The 26887-nt window shown below is 41.1% G+C and overlaps 1 protein-coding gene across 2 annotated transcripts; it reads left to right on the top strand.

Annotated features, from left to right (window-relative positions):
* The first annotated feature begins 456 nt into the window (after positions 1–456).
* LOC5572646 (DNA-directed RNA polymerase, mitochondrial) lies at positions 457–26856 on the top strand. Of its 2 annotated transcripts, XM_021845115.1 has the most exons (6): positions 457–755; positions 1140–1268; positions 3911–5091; positions 13592–15829; positions 26338–26429; positions 26492–26856. In XM_021845115.1, exons 1-6 carry the CDS (start codon positions 581–583, stop codon positions 26619–26621), a joined length of 3945 nt encoding a protein of 1314 aa, XP_021700807.1. In that variant the 5' UTR covers positions 457–580; the 3' UTR covers positions 26622–26856. The 2 variants fall into 2 exon arrangements, with proteins under 2 accessions (XP_021700807.1, XP_001654145.2); XM_001654095.2 differs by lacking the exon at positions 1140–1268.
* Positions 26857–26887: the final 31 nt, after the last annotated feature.

The following is a 26887-nucleotide window of genomic DNA, read 5'->3' as shown; positions in this document are numbered from 1 at the left end:
GTTCCATTTGAAGTTCCTTCGGTAGTCCCGTCGAAAGTTTCTTCCGAATTTTTTTTCGGAAGTTCCGTCAAAAAATCCTTTGGGCGAGCTTCATGAAGGAACTTTCTGAAGCATCTTTCCGAGTGAACTTTGCGAACGAACTTTCCAAAGAAACTTCCCAACTTGCCAAGGGAACTTCCTAAAGCAACTTCCCGAAAGAACTTCCTGGAGGAAATTTCAAAGGAACTTTAATACATTTCATTGAAAAACCACAATGCTCCAAAGAACGGCCACAAAGCTCCAAAATTTTGAAATTACGTTTCAAATATAGAATATTTTGTCCGTGTACTCTTGCAGATTGCCAACTGTGGTGTTGTGGTATTATCGTCGTCAGGTTGAATCTTTCGAGCGTGCATTGTGCGAACTTTGAACTCACTCTTCGGCGAACATATAAAACTGTCATCTTTAGTTCTGTTTTGCACTGTTTGCTCCTCACTTCTTTTTTCAAAACACAAAATGTGCTCGCGGTCGTGCTCGTCCTGTTAAATTTACGCATTTTCACCGGTTTTTCGACAGTACAATTCGTAAAAGTGCTCCCAAAATGTATCGAATGCTTAGCCTAAGAAGCCTTTCTAGAAATAAGAACAAACTGCTGGCCAACAAGACCAGCGTGGTGCGACTTAATCCGGAACTGATCTGCTTCCAGAATTTTTCCCATTTATGTAACCAGCAACTGGGAGGATTGGCAACCGAGGAAATTGCACTCCTCAGAAGCGGTGAGTAATTCGATAGGGACCTATTTCGGTGATTCGTTGGCCTTGGTTTCCAGTATCAGGATCGATAACAGTTTCCGTGAATGGGAATTGCGTATTAATCCTTGCCAGGGACAATAATTGGTGAGATAGGTTATGTTTTGTTATGCAATCAAAACAAACAGAGGAAGAACGAAGAAAGTTTGTAAACAATACTAGGGTAGAGGGACCATACCTTTACGAGCTTGATAGAAGATAAAGTATTATGGAGATTCAGTAACAAATTCTCTGACATGAACAGAAGTTCAGTTAACAAACAGTTCGTTATTGAAATAATTATAATATACAATCATCTAACATAAATTATTAAATCATTGATCATCTATAAACCTTTTTCGTTTGTTTCAGATGTTTCTTCAATAAAGTATGACATTATCAAACGTGTTCACTCAACAACTCCAACGCCTGAAATGCTGGAACTTTCAAGCAAGAAAAAACGGAAGAAAAATGTCAAAAAATTTACTGAACTTCTAAAGGGTAAGAAAATGTATGATTTGAGCCCTAGAAAAGTGGGTGTACGTGACATTTTGATTAGTTTTGAATTAGGTAAATGTTCAAATGTTCATTATAAAATAACTGTTGTGTTGATCAACACTATTTTTACGTCACAATGTAGCTCCAAGTAAAGGTAATCATCGGCCAAAAGAATTTGAGAAGTTTTCATACAAAAAGTATTGCAATGCATTTGCTACAAAATTACTAAAAAATGCAGTATTTCGAATTTCGTTATATGCATGATATTTTTTAAAGTCAAACCATAGCTACTACTGCAATAAAGAAGGCTGTATACTAAAATCGACATTTTTCTTTAAAATTTTGTGTAATTTTTTGCATGAGCGGTTATTGGAACACACAAAAAATACCTAGTGATCCAATAACCGCTCACGAGGTCTTGTGTTTTCAATATAAAGAATTATTGTATTAAATGAAAATAATGTCAGATGACTTCATTTAAAAGTTGTCATCAGTGCGAAAAATGTTGGGTAAAAATCAATTTTTACACTAGTGAGCGGATAGGGGAAGAGCACCAATTTTCGACCATCCATACGATTTCGGCCTACTTTGTATGAATATCCGAAAATTGGCACATAATTTTTGTAGTTCTGAAAGTAGTGCTGTTCCCCTGGTGCAATGATGATATTTGTAGGAAAATATGTCCGTCCAACAAAAAACATAATATAATTTGAATAGAATTGACATGTTTTTGACTCCCACACAAATTGGAAATTTCTATGAATTTTTTATAATCCTAACGGGAAGCGAGACGATAATTGTCACTCTTTGTGGTATATTTGAAAAGGTAATTAGAGGATTGCCTATAAGATTTGCAATCAATCATAATATGAAAGGTGTTTTTTAAAGTTTTTCTCATCTTGTTCCGACTTACCCTACTGTAAAAATGTCCTAAATATTATAGAAAAATGTGCCAGATTTTGTGGTTCAAAAATCAAATGATTTTTACCATTTGTGGTTTCGTCCTTTTACGATTCGGCCTTCTGTGATTCGGCTTTTTTGGTAGACAAATTATTACAGTATTTCGTTCGATTGTGGTGGTACTTTCGTATTACGGCGGTGTGCCTAAAAACACACAATGTTCGAGCATTAAAATTATGCTCCCTCTATGTTAAGGAAACTGCACTGTGCTGTCAGTTTGTGTGACATTGGACATATCTAAAAAGAAAATGAATTGATTACTTTATTTAACTTTTATTCCATTTTTGTAATTACAGTCGCCTCTCCACATCTCGATATCGAAGAGACCATCGAGATAGGGAGAGATCGAGACAAAGAACAAATTTTTGATGAATACTAGATTGAAAAACACTCCGTTGCCAAGAAAGTAATACACAAACAGACGTCATTTAGCGCTCCTAATTTGTTTTGAATCCCAAATCTTTGGTCTAGTAACCTTCGATATTGGTCATATCGACATACGGAGAGAAAATTGAGAACGAAAAATCAACAGAAACACATCGAGATATCGAGATAAGGAGGATATCGAGATATGGAGAGTGAAAATGTATGCAACCTGAAGGTACTTATGAAATCATCGACATAGGGAGAGATATCGAGATGTAGAACATCGAGATGTGGAGAGTCGACTGTACTTGAATTTTGTCATGTTACTTTTTCCATAGGATTCCAATGATGCATTACTAGAAAAGCTTTCAGAATTTTGAAAAATATATTTTTTTAGCACGTACCATGTAAAATATGAAGTCAAGTTTCCAATGAATCTTGATTGAGGTGAAAGTTTTAAGGATTAGCTACTTTAATCGAAGTATTCAATAAGTTAAGAAAAAACTGATCGAAAAGCCTGTAATGATTACTAGCGCTATGACAAGTCAGATATATACTTGTTGATGTATATAACCAATATCTTCGAAAATGCGTTACATAAGTGAAAAGTATTCCCTCTTGGATTTCTTTTATTGATTTCATTTTTTCTATTTTAGAAATCGACTTTTTTAGCACAGTCCTAATTAGTTTTTTGTCACATATATCCATTTACTTCTAACCACAGAGAAACAGACGTAACACTTAGAACAAATCTCGATCAAAATCATAGTCGCGAAATCATGTACGCCCAATGCTTAAAACACTGTAGTTGGCCGATGGACCAACAGGTGGCGGTAGTGTGTAAACGTCAAACACGAACAAAAACGACGCGAGCGCTGCGGGTGGTCGATTGACCACCTACCCAATATTTGAATCGATCGTTAAAAAGTTGGTCGATGGACAGCGATGAGAGTGTGACGTCTGTTTGTCTGTGTTCTAACGCTCATCTATCTTCTTCTATATAAATAAAAATGGAATGGTGTTTGTATGTCACGAAATGGCTTACGAACGGGCTAGCGGATTTTGATGATTCTTTCTCCATTTTGTTATTCAAGGGTTCCGACGTGTTTGTGTATATAAAAGTTCCAGGACATTCACCGGGAAAGCCGGAAAAAACGACAGTGAACGGAACTGTCATTTTGTATGGGACGATTCGTAACGGTTTTCATCAGCCTACTTGATGGCAAGACGAAGTTTGCCGGGACCACTAGTTCTTTATAAAATATATGCAAATTAACTGCACAATTGTAATAAATTGTTTATGTTCTACTTACCAACAGTTACGGACACTTCAACCAAGCAGACCAAAGCATCAATTCAGCAATTGAAAGCCCAAAAACTGTCGGATTTTATCAATAATCAAATAGCTCAGGAAAATGTCGAATCTCCCGAGAACTTAAGCAAAACCAGCACACATACCTCGCCTGACATATCCAAATGGAATTTCGTGGAAACTCCAGTGATCTACATCGGAAAAGACATGAAAGAAATGGAATTGCCCAACGCAACGTTGGCAGAAATTTTGGAAAGCTACCGGACACTCAAAGAACATCACGAAAGGCGTCAATCCAGTGAAGCTACAATCGTAGAGGATGCAATTGAGGAAGAATTCCTAGAACATCATGAGGCTTCGGTAGAAGAAGAAATTCTTGAAATCCCCAGGACTCAGAAACAAAAATCCAAATTAAAGAAAGGCAAGCAAACCCAAGAGAAGGGCAAAAAATTCGATTCAAAGAATTACAAAAGTTCTGAAATGGAGTTGCTGGCACGCCACAAAAGTTTTCATGTAACTTTGCATGCATATTTAGACATCTGTCTCTCCAGTGGAATGATAAATCGCGCCTATGCAACCGTGTTGAACTACAGACACAAACGAAAACGGAAAGTTACAGATGTTGAAATCTATAATATCCTAATGCATGGGTATGCCGAAAAGGGTATTATCTTGAAAATCAAAGACATACTGAAAATTCTGAAAGAAGATAATATCGAACCGAATCCTCAAATGTATGCTGCCATTTTTGAGTGCCTTGGTAGGATGGAAACCACAGAAGATGTAGAGAAAGATGCGCTAACTTACCTGGAAGAAGCTGAAACCAAAGGATACACGATGGACACCGTTTTGAATCAAAGCAAATTTGTACGCGATCAGCGGGAAACTGTACTGAATTTATTCAATCAGTTGAAACCAGGCTTCAGACCAGTCTATACACCTCCTAAATTATTGTACGGTAATCACCTGCTAAATTCACTCAACGAATATGTCCGGCCAATCGATACAACTGCTGCTAACAAAAGCGATGTTCAAGTTGGTACTGAAATAATGAACCCGAAGGCCGGATTTACACGCGATCAGCTAGAAAAATTCAGTAAAGCTCAAGTAGAACTCGAATTGAAAGGACATCTGACGGTGAAAAGCATTCAAAAGTTCCCCGAGGCGAATGATACTGTTAAGCAATATGTGAGTATTTTTCATGTTTTATTTATTGACGAATACCGAATAGTTGGAACGTTATTATTCTGCTGAACAAAATTATAATATTCGGCGAGGTAAAGCCTTAATATTCGGTCGAGTAGCACGCATACTCGTATATTTCACACGTTCTAAGCGCGGGATTGCAAAAAATGAAATATTGCGACAGATCAATCGATTCTATATCATTTTCCAGAATTTCGTTTCTTAGAATCTTCTTGAAATCTATTTTTTCGGAGAAATTTGCGTAAACTGACAAAATCAACAAAGTATACTATTGAAATTGTAGATTTAATTGTCTATTAGCCACTCACTTTTCCCCTAGCGATAGTTTAACATTGATTTTTTATTTGCCAGTTAAGCCCTGATCGCAAATCTCACTTGATCACTGACCCAGGCTTCTATCTTATGTTCTAAAGATTGTAGGATTAAATTAAGGGCTTCTTTCCATTGATTTTGATAAAATCTAGAAATCGTGATTTATTTTTCTTTTTATACTCTTCTTTGGTTCAATTTTAACCCTCTAATACCCAAATTTTTATTTTCGATTTAAGTATTATTTTTCGTTATCTAAAATCGTTCTAAACACGTTTTGGGCATTTATTTATTTTTATTTGCAAATTTTTCAATTTTGGTTTTTGATTTTTATAATTTTTATTTTTGAACATCCCTAGCTTTTTTCATTTTTTCTTGAAGCCTTTTCTAGTTGTGGATTTTTGACAACAATAAAAATTTAAATTGTTACGGTATTTTTAAAAATATTAAATTTTTAATTTTTTTTCGGAGCGTATTTTGTTTTCCGTGTAACTAACGGAAAAACAGGTTTGAAATGATTTTAATACCACCAGGCTCTTCTTTTGTGATAGGTTAATCGTAGAAAAATATAAAAGGTACGATTTTTTATATTACACGTTAAATGAAGCCCAGGCATTTGTAGGTTATATAAGAATGCAATTTTTCAAACAATTTCTAAAAATACAAAAAAGTTTCAAAAGTCTTAAAAAACTTTTCTTATATGCTTGTTATGAGTTAAGGTATAAGCCGAAAATAACATCATTTTGATTTCCGAGCTTCGAAAAAATACACAAAATTCCAAAGTGTACCCCGTCTAAAGGCGGGGTTGGGTATTAGAGGGTTAAGCTAAAATTTTAGTTTTTCGAATCTTTCTTTTTCTTCTTCTTGGCTTGGATTTTTTTTTTTTCATTTTAAAAACTAGATCAACACAGAATCCTAAAGAAAAATGTCACAATCCTGGACATGAATATAGAACCCACAGACGGATTCATAAATAATCCTGATCATGATTCTCGCATATAATTGCTGAGAATTATAACAGAATCCTTTGTGACATTTTATGTATTTTTTGCAAGACTCTTACAAAACACTTGAGTAAAAATTGGAAAGAATTCTTGAAAACTTATTCAAACAACCGTAAGTCAGAAGAGTTAACAAACTTAGTTTATCGATTCCACGTGTTTCCCAGACGAAATTCTACACGTTCCACTCTGAGCCAACTAGATTTTCACTTCAAAACCGTTAAATTTTCAGAATTAGAAAACTACATAAGTAAGATCTTCAACTTTTGCAACTTATAGCTAGTTATATGGAAAGATAAAGTGACTTAACCACGAATCAAAACAAAATACTTGGATCAATCTTACACTGGTAAGAAACGTCGTAAGTAATTGAACAAAACGGCGTAACATTTTGTTATTAAGTTTTTGTTAGAATAATGATAAAGAATCAGATTTTTTTTGACGCGTTCTGCGTGCATGCAAAGACGTGTTGGCAAGCGTTTTGTATTCTCATGGCATTTCTGGAGAATTTGCCGCATAGAAAAGATCTGGTCCGTTGTCGAGCGGCCGTCGATGAAACCAACTCGTTTGCTATAGGTGATAGACGACGGAAGATTTTCTGGGATAGCACTTTGCAGGTGGCGTTTAGGATAGTAACTGCACGATAATTTTCGTAATTTTCACATTCCCGTTTGTCGTTTTTTTGTAGATGGCCTTGCTTCCTCTCCTCCGGAGGCTGTTCCGTTTTCAAGATTCTGATTATCAGCCAAAACAGACAAGCGGCCAACCTCTCCGCGCCAGAGCGGCCTTGCTGTTCTTGAGCTGTTGAATGGCATCCTTAACTTTCTCCACCGTGGGAGCTGGCTAGTTTTTACTGTCCGCTGTGCTAAAGTAGCCATCGCCTTCGCTGTCCTGATCTTCAGTAATATTTTTGTAGCCAGCATCAAAACTGCACATTCAAGCTGGCTGTCAGCTTGGACCTTCGGCTTGAGCCTTGCAATGCTGGCTACGAAAACTTCGTGTTGGTTGGTATAGTGCTGCCAGTCCCTTGGTTTCAGTCGCGCTAGATTGTACCGAGGTGAGCGTCGGTACCGTACATCGCAGCTTCACCATCACCAGGTAGTTCTCGGAGTCAATGTTAGCGCCACAATAGATTCTGACGTCGGCTATGTCGGAGAAGTGCCGTCCATCGATCAAAACCTGGTCGATTTGCGATTCTGTCTGTTGGGGTGATCTCCAGGTGTACCGATACAGGAGGCTGCGCAGGAAATAGATGCTACGAATGACCATAATCTTGGAGGCGACGAAATCTATCAGTCGTATGCCGATCTCGTTGCCGGTGGGCGTTGAACTTTCCAATCGTCGGTCTGAACTTCTCCTCCTGGCCAACCTGAGCGTTCAAATCTCCTATGATGATCTTGACGTCGTGGCTTGAGCAGCGTTCGTACACGCGTTCAAGCTGCGTGTAAAACAGGCCTGCCCAACCTTTTTGAATCGCGGGCCAAATCGCCGAATCATTTTTGTGTGGCGGGCCATTTTCTTCAAATGCCCATATATTCGCATGAAATTTGACAAAAGTCAGTAAATGAAGCAAACTGGTTTTCGAAATCAAAAATTAGATAAATGATACTAATCTTTGTGATGGATATTTAGAGAGTCTCTTTCAAAATTATGCAATAATCTTCCACATGATATTTTGAAAAGTCTATTCAGAAATGTTGCAGCTTGTTTAAATTCTCTAATAATCATACTTAGAATTCTGCCACAATACCACCTAGTATCATCTGAAATCCTACATAGAAAGGATCTTGTGAGATTCGTGACCCTAAATGCTGCAAAAGTGGCGAAAATCTTGGTCAGAATTAAGTGAGAATTGTGTCCTGAATTTTACAAGTACAAAATTCCTTCAGAATCGCGTCGCATAGGCTGAAGAAATGCTGTCCAGGAATTCATTTCAACATTGGCCAGGATTTAAAAAAAAAACAAATTGAATTCGATGAAAATTCTGTACAATCCTGTGAAATCCTGTTGAACATTTTGTTAGAATCTCACCCATGTTATCCGCAGGGCTGAGGGGACGGACCTGATGTAGTGGTTAGAACACACGCCTCTCACGCCGAGGACCTGGGATCGAACCCCATCCCCGATATAGTCACTATAAATTTCAGTGACGACTTCCTTCGGAAGGGAAGTAAAGCCGTTGGTCCCGAGATGAACTAGCCCAGGGCTAAAAATCTCGTTAATAAAGATAGAAAAAAAAATCCGCAGGGCTGGTAGCAAGTCACTTTTTAGTGACTTGGTCACTTTTTTTGACCTGGTCACTTAAAAGTCACTATTTCCAACAAAAAGTCACTAAAGTCACTTTTTTCAGGAAAATGGTCACTAAAGTCACTTTTTTTTGTGATTTGATGATAATGAAATTTAATATTCTGGGCTGGGTTAGCTTTTCAAACACAATCAGATAGAAATATATATTGTTATCATAAAGACAATAAGTGTGTTTTGGGAATCAAAGCGTCAAGATTCTTGACTCAAGAAAAGTATGGACTCCCGGCTAACTTTCTGGAAGTATTCAAGTGAATATTCCGTAGACATTTCCAACGGAAAATATAAAAATTTCCTGGGAAAAGTTTGGGAGAAGATTCTGGCAAAAATTTGAAAGCAACTCTGGGATGAATTTTTTGTCCGAAATATTTCACAAAATTTTGGCAAAAATCAGGACCAATATCTCATCTGAGTAATCTACGGCTTTAGAAGAACTCCTAGACCAGCTTTCTATATGAGCATCATCAAAACTGCTCTGGAAGATAAGCCAGAGATGGCTATGAATAACATGACTTTGTCATAAACTTGCCCAGGATTTCAAAAGCTAGTACTTATTTTGCTTGAAGTCATTTCAGAAATTACATTCGAAATTCCAAAAAATAAACAATACATTTTCCATTGATTTACTCTTGACACTGATTTTTTACACAGCTTTGTTAAACTATTTCTATACAAAAACACGTTTCTATAATGAATTCTTGAACATTGTTGGAAGATAATAATTATTCAATAGTGAGATCAGTAACGATTACCTATCGTCAAATCGGATTTTTTCAGAATGTTTTACGATCTTCGCCACAATTTTGTCTGCAACCAAACATTTTCCCTCGATTTATTATCGTTTTGCATCTCTACTTCAAAATCTTCAATAAATTTTCACCAAAATGATCCTCATTAACAGGAATTTTGCTAATAATTCTATCACGAGTTTGTTTATCAGAGTTCATGCATTTGTTTTGTTTTGTTATTTTTCGACTGAAATCAGAAATATAACATAGTAACCTATATTTAGCTAATGTTCGTCTCGTAAAAAAAGGATATATGAAAACTCAAATGTACCATCTTTTTAGCATAGGATAGCATAGACTGACTGTACATGTCAATGGTTGCTACTTCGTGATTGTTCGGAACTGGTAATAATTGCACTGCGATCCAAATGAATAAAAGATGAGAGTTTCCGCTTACTCTCGGAGTGCAATTTCAGCAGATCTAATATTATTGATCAATAACGACGCCGGCCAAGTCCTTACAGTCAGTTGTGATTGGCAAGGAATGTTAGGGTGCAATGAATGTTGCTTCTAGAGACCGAGAATACCTCTGCATCTCCACAATCATCACGGGAAGGGTGTTTATTAGTGGAACAGGAATAGATCTTGGAGTCACCTTTGTTCGGTAATGCGATTCATGGATAAGGAGGAAAATACGACTTATACAGTCAACTTCGTTCGTTGCACTAAACCCGTGGCCCGATTAGTGAAAGACTTTCACTAATCGGGCTAAGATTTGAGCTGTCAAAACACCGATTACAATAGAAATTCAGGGCTACCAACATTGACAAATTGCGGTTTATGTCAGAAAGTGACGCTTGCCTTCGTTTTAGGTGGGCTATAGCCCACTTAACGGGAGCCCAATTAAAACGAAGTGCAATTAAACGTAGTGCAACGAACAAAATTCGACTGTACTTAAAGCTAGTTTTTATTTTTGTCTCGAAAAGTTTTTGGTAAAAAATTTAAAATAAACGTCAAAATCTATAATGTCAAACCATTCAACAGAAGCGAAAAGTGAAAAATATATGCATATATTATAAATTATATGAAACAGGAATAATGCCGACACTTGTAGTGACGAACCATACATAGTTTGTTTGAAAATTACATAAGTGTATTGCTGTGCATTTTTGTCTCAAAAACAAAAGTATTTAGTAGAAATTTTGAAAAATAGGACAACATTCATAATGTCGAACAATTCAAAAAAGTATCTTAAGTAATATCAAAAATTTTATATGTATATTAGAATTGTATAAAACAAGCATAATGCCGATACTTGTAGTGACGAACCATACAAAGTTTGATTGAATATTACATAAACTAACGCTTTCATGAAAAAATGTGTTATCATAAGCATGAAATGAGCTCACCAGTTGGTAATCCATCCTCGATTGAACACGAATATTTTTTGCACTCACACAGCGGGAACAGCAAAACTTCTCGGTGCCCCGAAAACGAACCGTCTTGCTTGGACTTTCCGAAGCACTGCCCAGCAAAACACGCGGAACGAAAACCAAACTCCCGGCGTCCCGAAAACGAAGCGTCTTGCTCGGACTTTCCGAAGCACTGCCGAAAACTCAAATGTACCATCTTTTTCATCATTTAAGCATGACAATCAAGTCTTATCTCGGACAGATAAACTCTTGAGAAAGATTTGAGATTAGTGCTGTTCTCTACATTCTAAATTCGCTTAGTATGTAGATTGATTAACTCCTCTACAAGCAGCTTCAGTTTTTACCATAAAAACATTTAAATCGCTATAACTTTTTTGTTTCTCAATTTTTTTGTACCATTTTTTAAAAAAGTTCTAAAAAAACTCACCTATTTTCAGGTTTGTATGGATTTGAAGATATATCGATGTTCCTTGGGGGACCGACATTCCCCTATTTTGGCCACCATTTTGTTTTGGTCAACTTAACCAAAAAAAAAAAAATATATATATATATATATATATATATATATATATATATATATATATATATATATATATATATATATATATATATATATATATATATATATATATATATATATATATATATATATATATATATATATATATATATATATATATATATATATATATATATATATATATATATATATATATATTATATATATATATATATATATATATATATATATATATATATTATATATATATATATATATATATATATATATATATATATATACATATATATATATATATATATATATGAGCTGTACAATGTTAGATAATGAGGAGTTTCTCCGCAAAATAAAAATCATATAAATAGGTAGGTTGATTCGTCTCCAAGCAATCTTAAAATTAGAATATGGTGTGTTTTGAAGTTTTCAAGATCCTCCTTCGGCCAGAGTGGTATCACAAACAAAAATGATCGTATCTCAAAATCGGTTGCACAAAATCGTTTCATTTCTTCAGACATCATCCACAGACTCGTATTAAATTGTTTCAAAAAATGAACAACCGAACACGAGAAAAAAATCTGTAGCCTAAAATATAATCGTAGGCTATGGCTACGGTTCGGTCCCTCAAGGAATTTGGGAATATCACTGGATCCAGACGACCAATGAATAAAATCAACACTTATTTCAAAAAAAGAAATGTAAAAAACTAGGTGCTTACAAAAAATACATATCGCAATATGAATACTTTTTTTGTTGTAAGAATTTGATGGTGCTAGTAGAGGGGTATACACGCAGAACGTATTTTCATTTCTAGCCATTTTTATGACTAATACTTGTTGTTTTCAAGTCACTTTTTGGTCACTATTTGGTCACTTTTATGATCATTTTGGTCACTAAAGTCACTATTATTTTGCTGTCTGACTGCTACCAGCCCTGTATCCGTAAAAATTGTATCCACAATTCATAGCGAATCCTGTACAAAATTTTGTGAAAGTGTGTTTATTTGTTTATAATCCTGGATACTGCGTTTTTACTCCCAGGAGTTGGTAAAATTAGTTTCTATAGAATTCTGGGAGAATACAACTCTTTGGTTCTGTGAAATTATGTTAGCCTTTCAGCAATGACTTTTGTTTAGGCTTTATTCATCGAATATGGATAGGAGTCCGAACACGATTAATCGTGTAAATTAATTTTTTTCTCATAAACACCAATCGGAAAGTGTCTGAAATTTAGCTGACAAGACAAAACAAAGATTTTAAATGATTCCTAAAATCATATATTTGAGAAGATTCAAAAATATTACTTAAATAATTACCAAGTTGAAATGTTAGTTCAAGGCTAAACAGAGAATTCAAATAGTTAGCCTTAATATATTCTAATTTCATGTTTATGGAGTCAACGGGCCAAATACGAGAATAATCTTCAAACCCTCCGCGGGCCGCATAAAATGAGCGGGCCGTATGTTGGGCAGGCCTGGTGTAAAATGTCTCCTTGTCATCATCAGTGCTTCCGGAATGTGGGCTATGCACGTTGATTATGCTAAAGTTAAAGAATCGGCCTTTAATTCTAAACTTGTACATTCTTCCGTTGATCGTCCACCACCCGTGCCTCTGCATATCTCCTATCTCTAGAAAAGCAGTTCCCAGCTTTGGTAGATGGTATATAAATATAAAGTACTTCCATCAGTTCCCTTTAAAATTATAATATTTTTCTCTAAAATATCAGTGAACATGGTTTTTATGATATCTGATAAATTGATTGAACTTTTAGTTTATGATGCTTCTAAAGAACACGCCCTCTTTGAAAAAAAATAATTATTGTCCAATTTTTCAGCCAATTTCCAATAATAATTGATTCCGAAAAAGCGATTATAATTTCATTGATAAATTAAAAAGATATAGCATGCCCAAGGTATTCACTTTATGAAATGAACAGTTCTTAATCAAGCCAAACACTTTTATTAGAGTTTGTGCTAGTAAAAGTTAGTAAAAATAAAATAGTAAAATGGTTACAATTTTTTAATCTTTTTCCATTATTTTGAATCATTCTTACACTTTTCCTGGCTCAATAATAAAATTATTTATTCAGCAGACTGAATGTTCTTAAAAAAATCAATTATTGAGGTATTCGGTAATCAGGACATGTCTAGCTTTTATTGACGATCCAATTAACGCTTTCCATATATTTCAGCGCAAGGAACTCGAGGAACTTCGAAAAGTTTGGACCAAACAAATCACCATGGCTCTTCACCGGGACGTCAATACCTTGAAAGCGGTGACGGAATCCAAATCGAGTCGCGCCATCAATTTGTTTCCATACGTCAAGGCCCTGAACGTGGCACAGTTTACGGAAATTCTCCTAGATGAAGCCCAGATGCTAATCGAAGGATCGGACAGTTTCAGTATCGGACTGTCCCATCTGCACAAAGAACTGGGACGTAAAGTAGAAGCTCGATATCACGTGGAGCAGAAACGTCAGAGTGGAGTGCTGGACAAAACGTGTGAAATCTACAGCTTGTACTGCGACGTACTGTCGGAAGGAAACAGCAGTGACAATTCGAGACAATTGTGGCAAAGACTGGTCCACGAAAACAGACACGACGGGCCCAGTTTGGATGTGCAGAGTGTCACATGGCCGAAGGCTGCGGTCAACGGAGTGGGAAAATTCTTGTACAATATTCTGAAGAATGATCTGAAGATCAACGTAAACGCTACCTCCAAAGCAAATCGTCAGCCTAAACTAGTTCCAGCTTTCTACTCACTTTTTAGATATGAAGCCAAAATAGCCAAAGAACAAATCAAACCTCATCCAGTGTTGATCAAACTTTATCGAAAGTCTCAGCAAGAAAATCTTAAATTCGATATCAACCTGGTCCCCATGGTGTGTCCTCCTCAACCTTGGAGTACACCCGTGAATGGAGGCTACATATTGGCAAAATCGGACCTGATACGGTTGCCGCAGCAAGCCCACCAACAGTCCGAACGAATTAACGAGGCTAACCCCCAGGATATGTATCCCACGCTCGATGCACTCAACCAACTAGCCAGTATTCCTTGGAAAGTCAACGAAGAAGTTCTAGACATAGTGCTAGAGGTCTTCAACAACGGTGGAAATGCCAAACTCGACGTTCCAGAACCACCCAGTTCCCTTCCTTCGATTGTAGAAACAATTCCGCGCAACGAGATGACCGGTTTCGATCGTTTCAATATGGTGCGTAAAAAGATGACTCATCGGCGGAAACAAGGCGACATGTACAGCTTATGGTGCGATGCATTGTACCGGCTGTCATTGGCAAATCACTTCCGCGATAAAGTATTCTGGCTTCCGCAAAACATCGACTTCCGTGGTAGAGTATACCCCATTCCGCCGCACTTGAACCATTTGGGACATGATCTCGCCCGCTGCCTGATGGTCTTTCACCAAAAGAAACCATTGGGCCCCGATGGGTTCAATTGGTTGAAGCTACATTGTATCAATCTAACCGGTTTGAAGAAGCGAGATTCAGTTGAGGATCGCCTCAAATACGCCGATGAGATAATGGATGATATACTTGATTCTGCTGATCGGCCCTTAACCGGGAGAATGTGGTGGAGCTCATCCGACGAACCTTGGCAAACCCTGGCTTGCTGTATAGAAATTGCCAAAGTTCACCGATCTCCGAATCCAGCCAAATTCATGAGTGGCTTTCCCATCCATCAAGACGGTTCCTGCAACGGTCTTCAGCACTACGCAGCTCTAGGTCGTGACACGGCTGGCGCTGTTAGCGTCAATCTCGCGCCTTCTCCCGTGCCACAGGATGTTTACAGTGCGGTAGCGGCTCTAGTAGAAGACAGCCGCACCAAAGACGCCGAAAATGACGTTAAGGTTGCCAAAATCCTGGAAGGATTCATCAAACGAAAAGTTATCAAGCAAACTGTGATGACCACAGTGTATGGTGTAACTCGTTACGGAGCCCGTAAACAAATAGCTCGCCAACTAGAATACATCGACGAATTCCCAAAAGATTGGGTTTGGCCAGCTTCCAGCTACCTAACAGTAAAAACGTTCAACGCTTTAAGCGAAATGTTCACATCCGCCAAAGAAATCCAGGATTGGTTCACCGATTGTGCGAGGCTCATCTCTGCCGTGTGCGCTCAGAATGTCGAATGGGTCACTCCGCTTGGGCTGCCCGTGGTGCAACCGTACAATCGCTCCGAGAGGCAAGCTTCGTCCAAAACCATTCAAATTCCCGAACACTTTTCGATGGACTCGTACGAAAAGCCCAACATCATGAAGCAGAAGAACGCTTTCCCGCCCAACTTCGTACACTCATTGGACTCGAGCCACATGATGCTGACGTCGCTGTTTTGCGAACGGGCCGGATTGACCTTCATTTCCGTTCACGATTGCTACTGGACGCACGCTTGTACAGTGCCAACGATGAACAAGGTATGTACATATATTGAGTTTGTTTTTTACTATTTCTGTTCGGGATGAATAACTGCGACGAGTTTTCTTCGATCTTTTATGGTATAACCGTTGCATATATTTAATGTATGTCGCTTTACTCCATTTATATTGAGAAACAACGAAGTAGGTAGTCGTTCTTCTTTAAAAAAAATATCGCTATTTATACCTTCTGATGAAAAAGTTTATTCCCAGTAAACTCTCTAAAGCGCGCCTCTTGGTTTGGCCACTAAGCTGGTCAAATGATACTAATTTTGATCATGCATCGGTACTCAGCGAGGCCATACCATTATCAACTTTTTGTTTTTAAATTTATCAACTTTTGCTTGAAAATACGCTTTTAATCTTTCGGTCGTCGCGCGAATTTTTGTAACGCGAGTAGTCGCGCGTTGTACTTTATACAACACCCTTGGTTTTGCGAATATCCCATTTTTTTTTTTTTTTTTATAGTAGGGTACAAAAAAGCTTCAAAAGCCAGGCCTGTTGTGTGTTGGCACGGTGTGGGACTCACGTTAGGCGTGCTTAACCACTAAAAAACTTTCCCTACTGCTCCTGTGCCTCGATCCCCCCCGGAACTACATCAGGCAACTACATCGGGGGAGGGCTGTGCTCATGCACTTCTTCAATCTCAACCTCTAACTGTTCTGCTAGTTCGCTGTTGGAGCGTTTTGCCCAATTGGCGGTTGAACATCTCGCCGGGACTTTGGACAGCTTTCTGTGCGACGACGCATACTTCCCTTGAGCTGGCCTCGCGTCAGAGCTCTGTTGATCTTCAACTGGACACTCATGTGCACTTCGTTGCGCTACGACGACTCGTTCTCCGCTGCTGCTGTTCGAGCTCTCCTTGTTGACCAGTTGGATGCCGAGGTCGGTCCAGCGATTCCGGTTGGAGGATGACTTCCGGTTCACTGGCGCCCAGACGACCCAAAACTGGTTTGTGACGATCGATGCTACTCGGCTTAGTCCCCGACGGTGGAGCTAGCCTACTCCGGCTACGCGCTTCTTCATGATTCGATACTGGCCGGTGGAGTGCCGAAGTCGGTCCAGCGATTCCGGTTGGAGGATGGCTTCCGGTGCACTGGCGCTACGACGACTCAAGCCGGTGATACGCTACGTACTACTCAGAGTAGTCCCGGCGGTGGATCTATCTTACTCCGACGAAGATTTCCCCGGCGGCGGAAGATCTCCCGAACCGATGCTATCCGGGCAGATGCCGAGGTCGGTCCTGCGATTCCGGTGGAGGGAAGCTTCCGGTTCACAGGCGCCCCGACGATCATTTGCCGGTGCAACAACGCGATCTACTCAACTAGTCCCCGGCGGTGGACTTAGCCTACTCCGAAGCTGGCCGGGCAGATGCCGAGGTCGGTCCTGCGATTCCGGTGGAGGGAAATTTCCGGTTCACAGGCGCCCCGACGACCATATTCCGGTGCTATTTCGCGAATTACTCAGCTGGACCCCGGCGGTGGACTCAGCCTACTCCGACTCGACGTTGGTTGGCCAAGTGCCAGGGTCAGTTCTGCAATTCCGGTTGGAGGATGGCTTCCGGTTTGCAGGCGCCCGGACGACTATTAACCGATACTACGCTACGCCCGCTCTACTCGGTCTAGTCCCCGACGGAAGATCTAGCCTACTCCGATCGCGACCCGGAGCTCTCTGGTCTTCACGCCATCTCCTTTGCAGCAACGACATAATCGCCGTTATTCCCCTGTTCACCGCATTCCAGGTGCTTTCATGCTGGCACATGTTCTGCACGATGTTGTCCGGATTTAGGACGTTTGCGGTTTCTGGCATCATCTCGCTTCGTATATCCGTGAATCGAGGGCAGTCGAATATAACGTGCTCCGGTGTCTCCTCGATATTTGGACAGGCCGGACAATGTGGAGATTCTGCGTGTCCGAATCTGTGCAGATATTTCCGGAAGCATCCATGGCCTGACAGAAACTGGGTCAGGAAGAAGTTAACTTCTCCATGTTTTCTGGTCGTCCACACCGACACGTTAGGAATGAGCCTGTGGGTCCACCTTCCTTTCTCCGAGTTATCCCACTCCTGCTGCCACCTGGCCATTGTGTCCAACCTAATGGTATTCCTCACATTCCTGGTGTCCCTTCGCTGGTAACATGCGATGTCCTCAGCCAGAGTGATGCAGATGGGGATCATTCCGGCGATAACGCACACTGCCTCCGATGATATAGTGCGGTAGGCACTCGCAACCCGTATAGCCATGAGCCGGAACGTACCTGCCAGCTTATCTCGATTACGTTTGGTTCCCAACGCTGCAGCCCAAGCCGGGACTCCATACCTCAGTATAGACGATGATACGGTCGCTAGAAGACGCCTCGTGCTGCTTCTTGGTCCTCCAATGTTGGGCATGATCCTGGCTACGGTGTTAGCAGCTTTCGCTGCCTTTTCGCAGGCATAGACTACGTGGCTGTTGAAGTTTAGCCTGTCGTCGACCATTACTCCGAGATGCATTAGAGAGCGCTTCGATGGGATTGCGTGCCCTCCGACGTTGATTTCCAACTGCTGTACCGCCTTGCAGTTGCTGACCAGCACCACCTCCGTTTTATGATGAGCCAACTGCAGCTTGACTCCCGTCATCCACGATTCGATGGTGTCTAGCGATTCCGCCGTCAGCATCTCCACCTCCTCCGCAGTCTCACCAGTTATCGCGAGAACGACGTCATCTGCGAACCCGACGATCTCGACTCCATTTGGCAGTGACAAGGTTAGCACTCCATCGTACATCATGTTCCACAATGTTGGACCAAGTATGGATCCTTGTGGAACTCCCGCCGTGACTTCAATTGACATCCGTCCCTGGTTTGTGTCGTAGACCAGTACCCGATTCTGAAAGTAACTTTGTAGAACTTTACATAGATATCCTGGAACCCGCATTCTGTGTAGGGCTGCGGCGATAGCCTCCCAACTGGCACTGTTGAACGCGTTCTTGACGTCTATTGTTACCACTGCGCAGTATCAATTGCCTCTCCTCTTCTGCTTGGACGCTTTCTCCGCGCACGCGATGACTGCCCGAATAGCATCCACCGTCGAAGTCTTTTTACGGAATCCGAACTGCCTTTTCGACCATCCGTTCTGGCCTTCCGTGTAGATCGTCAGCCTGCCGAGGATGACCTTCTCCAAAAGTTTGCCAAGAGTATCCAGCAAGCATATTGGTCTATATGAAGCAGGATCTCCCGGCGGTTTTCCCGGTTTTGGCAGTAACACCAGCTTCTGCACCTTCCATCTGTCTGGAAAGCAGCCTTCCGCTAGACACTTCTGCAATGCTGTCCTGAATATGTCTGGGAACGCCAAGATTGCTGCCCTTAGCGCAACATTAGGGATACCATCTGGTCCGGGAGCTTTGTTCAGCTTCAATCCATTCGCAACCGTTATCAGCTCGGCGTTAGACACATGTATACCGGCATTTTCCTCATCTACGTCAGCGTACGGTGTGGGCGGGCCACGCTGTTGGAGCATGCGTAGGAAAGAGACCGTTCACTATCGCCTTCAGTTTGTCGGGACACATTTCAGCTGGGGTAACTGGGCCCTTGATCTTCGCCATCACTACTCGATAGGCGTTGCCCCAGGGATTTGCGTCAGCTTCCCGGCACAACTCCTTGTAGCAGTTCGTTTTACTCGTCGATATTTCCCGTTTGAAGGCGGCTCTGGCCAGCCGGTAGGTCACTTTACGCTCTTCCATGCTGGCTTCGGATCTAGCTCTCTGCACGCGTCTTCTGGCTCTTAAGCAGGCTGCGCGAAGGGTGCTGAGTCTGTCGTTCCACCAGTATGCAGGACGCCGTTGATTTCTTGGCTCCAATTTTCTCGGCATAGTTGCGTCACACGCTCTCGCCAACGCTTCTGTCAGTTCTCCTGCATCCATGTTTGGAGCGTCGCTTACTGCTCGGAGTGCTTCGACGAAAAGATCCTTATCGAAATGCTTCGTCTTCCACCTTCGTTCTCCATTCCTCCTCTGCCATACTGAACAACTTCTCTGGCCAACGCAGTAGTGGATCGCCTGATGGTCACTGTGGGTGTATTCTTCGCTAACTCTCCAGTTCATATTGGTGATCAGCGACGGGCTGCAAAAGGTCACGTCTATGATGGACTCCCTACCGTTTTTGCGAAATGTGCTAGCGAGACCGTCGTTGCACAGCCTTACGTCGAGCTTCGCTAGAGCTTCAAGCAAACTGTAGCCTCTCGCGTTGGTCAGTCTACTACCCCACTCCACGGCCCACGCATTGAAGTCTCCTCCAATTATTACCGGCGTTCGACCGATCAGCTTGTCGGTTAGCACATCCAACATCTGGGTGTACTGCTCCAGTGTCCATCTCGGGGGGCGTAACAGCTACACACGAAGATTTCGTTAATTTTAACGATCACGAAGCCCTCGTATGAGCGTTCCACTACTTCTTGGATAGGGAATCGGCCCATTACTTGAATCGCCGTCGTCTCTGCTCTGCTACCCAATTGCCGTTATCGGGAGGAACCCGATACGGTTCTGCAATGATCGCGATGTCACACTTTGTTTCTGTTGTCGACTGCCACAACAGTTGTTGTGCGGCGTCGCAATGGTTGAGGTTCACCTGCGTTATCTCCATCATCATTACTGCCCTGTCTTCGCCTTCTGATATTTGGGGCACTTGAAGCCACCCGTCGTATGGGCGTTACCTTCCTCCTCCTTACACAGCATGCTCCTAGGTGTATTCAGGCAGTCCCTGCCAACGTGACCTTTTTCACCACATTTCCTGCAGTGTTCGGACCTGTCTGGGACCTTTGCAGTTTATTGCCCGGTGGCCGAAATCCATGCATTTGAAGCATCTCTCCACCGGATTTGTCTCCCGAGGGATCAGTTTCAGCGGGCAAACCGACCATCCCACCTTGATCTTACCAGCCTCGACGAGTTTTTTGGCTGCTGCGACTGGTAATCGGATCGTCGCTATTTGCATACCTCCGTAAGCTCTCCTCAGCCGGATGGACTGCGGTGCTTCTTCCAGGTTGCATTGGGATAACAGTGCACCCCTCACGTCGTCTTCTGTTGTGATCTCGTCCAGTTCTCTGCATTCGATCACTGCCTCCTGGGATAAGGCTCTCACGCTTGCCTCGTTGCCCAGCGACTTCGCGACGAGCTCTCGGCAGGCCGAACTCTTGATCGACGGATCTTTTTTAAGCTCAAAGAGCATGTCACCTTTCTGGGTGCGCCTGGTTCTCACCACGTTTTCACCCAGCTCCTTAAGCTCTGGGTCCTCCCTCACTCTCCTGAGAATCGCCGCGTAGCTTGTCTTATCGCTTGCCTCAATGACAAGAGCATCGCCCCTGAACCTCTCGCGAGGTGACCGTCGCTTTTCTTTCTTCTTCGGTTCCTTTTTTTGCCGCTTCCTCTCCTTACGAGCTGTATTCTTCTCCTTTTGACCTTTCACGGTGCGCCATTCACTGCCGTTCTGCTCACTGACGCACTCATTGTCGCTTCTCTGCTTTTTGGGATCTTCCTCCTCTCCTGGTGTATCCCTCGTTCTTTTTTCCGAGCGGGTGGTCGGATTGCTCCTAGGCGTCTCCTGTGCAACGGCTGTTGCATTCACCGAAGTTAATGCTTTTTCTGCTTTTTCCGCTCTACTCCGCAATTCCTTCTGTCCGCGTTTGTGGCCACTACTGTGCCGGAATCAGTTGATCTGTAGCTTCTTCTTTACCGATACAGATCTATTTTTCAACTTACCTATATTTACATCTTATTTTCACTCTCTCCTACTCTTTCACTCTCACACCGAGCAGATAGGAGAGAGCTCTGTTGTTAGTGAGGCTAGCTGCCTGCGAAGAGGGTCAGTTTGTCTCAGTCACCATCTGATACTGACGGAGGATGGATGTGCTCCCCAAAGCACGGTCCTCCGTGAGGCGTCTTTCTGATGGCTGGACGGTCTTTTTTTTGTGGAGGGGCTGGGAATCGAACCCATGACCTTCCGCTTATGAAGCGAAAGCGTAACCTTAAGGCTACAGACCCCCCTATGAAACTTGTGTTTCGCAGATCTCAGAATCCTGATCATTTAGAAAGGGTGGCGTCTTCCGCAAAGTTGCTCGATAACTCAAGTACTATCATTGTTTGAGCTAGTTAATTCAAAATTTTGCCACTAGGCGGCGCTAGTGAGCATAAAACATTGTTTCGCAAATATCTCAGGAAGCCTGATCACTTAGAAAGATGGCGTCGTTTGACAGAGTTGTTCAGCAGCTCAAATTCTTTCTTTGTTTAATCCTTAAAGTTCGAGATTTTGTAAAATAATGATAGTCCATGAGCTTCTTTGCCGAAAGTTTCTGTTCAAAAAGTCAAGATCCTGCAGTATCCACAAAAACAAAAATCTCATGCTCATTAGCGCCACCTGGTGGCAAAATATCCTATTTATTGGCTCAAATAATGATAGCCCTTGAGCTACTAAACTACTTTGCCGAAGACGCCATCTTTCTAAGTGGTCAGGCTCCTGAGATATCTGCAAAACAAAAGTTTCATGCTCACTAGCGCCGCCTAGTGGCAAAATTTTGAATCAACTAGCTCGAAACAATGATAGTCCTTAACTTACTAAACAACTTTGCTGAAGACGCCATCCTTCTAAATGGTCAGGATCCTGAAATATCTACAAAACAAAAGTTAAACTACCATGCTCACTAGTGCTACCTAGCGGTCAAATTCCAAATTAAATAAGGTACCATCAGATAGCGCTTACCAGATCAACTATATTATAGACCCCAAGTTTCTATATTATCTGGATTTTGAGATATACCGATTTCGAACTGTGGTTTACTCTAACCGTATATAGTGCGTTCATTATTATGCGACTTTCATGTACATTTGTTGATTTTATCGTATTTTAAAGGGCCATACTGTAAATAAAAACTGTCAAGTATTGTTCTCAAGAAGATTCTTGAGGAATATATTTTGATTTGGTGTCGATAGATATCTTTGTTGCAAAATGATAGCATGTAAATCACAACTGTTGTACAAAGTAGAACAGCGCGACAGCCCGAAGGTTACTTGAACCAAATAAAGCCATACCTAAAATACGAAAAAATCAGACCACGCTGAAAATTTTATCCATTAGTAACTGGTTGGTTTCAACCAATCGATCGAACTTTCTTTTAAGACCATTCTTTTGTTCTCTAGATTTGTGCTCTTGAAAATTTAGATGTTGCTTTAATTCATCTTAACTTTATGATGTTTTCGACGATATGATGGATGGCGACAAACTGTGTACAAAATCTTGATCATTAATGAACTTTCATGTATATCGGACGTAGGTATTTACAAAACGCTTAACATTTCTGCTAAGATTTTGTAATTGGAAGGTTAGAAATATTATGTCGGGTAAATGTGTCCATTAATTTTGTATGAGACAGATTTAACTTTTAGGGCCTTCCTTAGCCGAGTGGTTAGAGTCTGTGGGTATCAATAAGATGCACCCTTGATATCCCTTTCTTCTTCCATCCCAGGCTGTCAAGAGAAAACAGTGATGAATAAAACACAAATGAAGTGAAAACGCGTTGTAAACATTAGAAGATAAAAAAAATCATTTTTTTAGTGATCGCCGTCAGATTTCCATCCGGTTTACTGAAAACACGAGAACTTTTCAGTCTCTTCGAACGTTATGTGTGCTAACCTCAATAATGGCAAATCCGGAAGCGAATGTCGACGTGACAAATCCGACCAACAACATTGGAGCAAGCGACGTCATTTTAGTGAAAGTTGCCACAGTTTTGGAAAGCGAATTTCCGAAATGTGGTTTGCCCAAGCTGAGGCGCAGTTTGTGTTGGGCAAAGTCGTCAAGGATGATACAAAATTATACCACATAGTGGCGAAACAAGACAAATACAAGAGCATCAAAGACCGCTTGATTTCCCGGTTTGCGGCTTTCACCTGGAGTGCGCCTAGAACGCTTACTAGCTGATGCGTTATCCCGGATTAAAGCAGACATCATGATTGATCTTTCATCAAGATCAAATTCATGATGATGAATTCAAAACTCTCCAAAAATCTTCAGTGCTCAAGATAGAACCTATACGCATTCCAAACGTATCAAGAACTGTCTACTGTGATGTTTCGATCAAGAACAAATATCGTCTTTTCGTTCCAGCAAAACATCGATTGTCAGTGATTCCCCAATTGCATGACATGGCACACATTGGAGCTCGAGCAACCAAGCGGGTCGTTTCGGATCTATTCGTACGGTCTCATATGAATCGTTCGAGAATGTCAGGATTGTCAACTTTCCAAAGTAACACGGCATACTATGTTCCCGTTAGGATCGTTCGATCCACCGAAATGCAGATTCCGTCACATCCATGTCGACCTTGTTGGGCCGTATCTACTCACGATTCTGGACCGTTTCACTCATTGGCCTGAAGCCATACCTCTGTCAGACATGACTGCTCCTTGTGTAGCGAAGGCGTTGACACATCATTGGATTTCGCGCTTCGGTTCACCGGAGACAATTACAACGGATCAAAGGCGTCAGTTCGAGTTGAAACTTTTTTCGAGAATTAACATATATTTAGGAGCACACATATTCGGACTATGTACCGCTTATCACCCACATGGGATCCAATGGGATGGTAGGAAGATTTCATCGCACTCTCAAATCGGCGCTCTTGTGCAAGAATATTAGAAACTGGTGTGATGAACTACCGGTTGTTTTGCTCGGTCTTCAAACGGCTTTTCGCGATGAATTAAAGTGTTCTTCAGCGGAACTTCTGTACGGACAACCTCTTCGAGTCCCCGGGAAAGTTCTTTGATCCACCTGATAGCTCTGTCGATCGCTCCGATTTTTGCTGCGACATAACATGATACCTTTTTGAGACTACGACCACCCAAGACTAATCACCATGGTAAACCGACAATTTTCATCCATAAAGATCTTCAGAAGTGTACCCAAGTATTTGTTCGAGTTGACGCGGTAAGACGCTCATTGCAACAACCTTACGAAGGTCCATATCAAATTGTGCAGCGACATGGAAAGTATTTTGATGTGCTTATAGTCGGAAAAAAGCAGAGAGTAACTGTGGATCGATTGAAAGCATGCCTACGGTTGCGATGAATAATATTTCCAACTATCAATCGGAGGATCCATCCACCAAAGTTACGCATTCTGGACGACGCGTAAGATTCTTGGCCTAACTGGAGGGGCGCCTGTGGGTATCAATAAGATGCACCGTAGATATCTCGTTCTTCAAGAGCCACCCTAGTCTATCAGAGAAAACAGTTATAAATAAACACGAATGAAGTGAAGACGCGTTGTAAATATTAGAAGAGAAGTAATATCGTTTTATTAGTTAAATCGCCTGACACTCATAATGAATCCGTTCCGATTCCCCAAAAGTCCTTTGGCTCCCCATGCCAAAATGAATCATGGAAGTCCCCAAGTGGTTCTGCACCCTAACTGTTAGTTTTTCAATTTACTGTTAAAAACGCACTTGTGGGGCAAGTGAAAAATAGAGAAACGTTTTTCAAAAACTTATAATGTATTTTTTTCTTCTATTTTGCATAAAAATTAATTTCAGCATACCGCATATACTTGGTGGGAGTCAAGCTAAAAAAATATACACGACTTCATTTATTTCAATTCAAAAGTCTTTAAAGTTTGAAGAATCTCAACTATACGATTTTCATTACCCATTTGCCCACTGGGCGGTCCACAGGAACGGCATTTCAGGAGAATTTCCGAAACGAAAAAAAAATCTGGTCCGCTATCAGATGGCTGTCGATGAAACCCGCTCGATACGTTCCATCTTCGCTGTCCTGACCCTCTGTGCCTGTGTTTATCCACAACATTCGGGTGTTCATTATAGTGCTGCTTCCACTTTTCGAACACCTTTATGTCCGACCGTCAATATGCTTCCATCCTTATCTCTCCATATTTAACTCCCGGTACAAGGCTTTGCGGGATGCGTTGATCTGCTAGTAGAACTCAGCGTCTACTCCAGGGCGTCCTTTAGGCCCATAATCTGTTGAAATAACTATACATGGAGGATTCGGTCCCTCACCGTAGGCTATTGCCTGATATCGCTACCAGCTCAGCACCTCGCTATATTGAAGTCTGGAGAGATATTTACATTAGCTTTATCCTACGATTTCATCCTAGACATCTTAACTTCAGGATGTGTGATGTATCTGCCCTCCAACAGGTTTGATTTCGCTTCAGTCTGTATAGTTCCACATTTTGCCGCCTACCGTGCTGCAGCGTTACAGCCCATGCTGTATATTTTTTCTACAAATCTCGTCGACCTATGGTACGAAGGCGTCGGTATCGTACATTGTTGATGACGTATAGTTGTTGCCGTAGTTTAACCATCACCTAGTGGTTCAATTTTTTTCTTTCTTCAAGACCGAGATTTTTGACCCTGGGCAAAGTTCAAGTTTTTAAGTTACAGTTACAATAATTAAAGACGATGTATGTGCCTTTTTTTTCAATTTGTGATCCATAGTTTTATTCCTTTATTTTGTTTCTCATTTACAGATATGCCGAGAGCAGTTTGTTGCTCTACATTCGGAACCTATTCTCGAAGATCTCTCCAAGTTTTTGGTGCAAAAGTATAGTTACAATGAAAGGTAAGATGGCAAATAATGCTCGTGTATTTTGAATGCAATTAATATTTCTATTTCTATTCTAGTGAAATCACCAACGACGGTTCGGTAATAGATCTGACAAAGCGCAAACTAAACCGAATCCTGCACCAATATCCGGACAAGGGAGACTTCGATCTTCGGCAGGTACTGAAATCGGTGTACTTCTTCAGTTAATCCCGTGGCGCGTGTCTGCTCTGATACAGCAGACAGAGCGGCTTGGCGTCTAGTCAGTTGTGATTCGAGAATCGGCTATCGTTTTTTGCTTCGCTGAAAAATTGGTAAGTTGAACCCATTGTGATTTCTACGATTGCGGATCGTTCGTTTTATATTATTTCGTGGCCCTAACGTTTTACATTAGGCTTGATAAGGTGCAAGCAGGACTGATACAGAATAAAGTGTAGCAAATATTAAAAAAAAATCTGGTTGTCATAGGAAAGAAA

The sequence above is a fragment of the Aedes aegypti genome, chromosome 2 (genome assembly GCF_002204515.2).
Source record: "Aedes aegypti strain LVP_AGWG chromosome 2, AaegL5.0 Primary Assembly, whole genome shotgun sequence".
NCBI classification, from domain to species: domain Eukaryota; kingdom Metazoa; phylum Arthropoda; class Insecta; order Diptera; family Culicidae; genus Aedes; species Aedes aegypti.
Note: the sequence above shows the minus strand (reverse complement) of the source record. Positions and strands in the feature narration are given on the sequence as shown.

Coding starts and splice junctions, on each gene's coding strand:
- LOC5572646 (XM_021845115.1), top strand. CDS start 581: ATGTATCGAATGCTTAGCCTAAGAAGCCTTTCTAGAAATAAGAACAAA. Junction 5,092..13,591: donor ATGATACTGTTAAGCAATAT/GTGAGTATTTTT, acceptor CATATATTTCAG/CGCAAGGAACTCGAGGAACT. Junction 26,430..26,491: donor AAGTATAGTTACAATGAAAG/GTAAGATGGCAA, acceptor TTTCTATTCTAG/TGAAATCACCAACGACGGTT.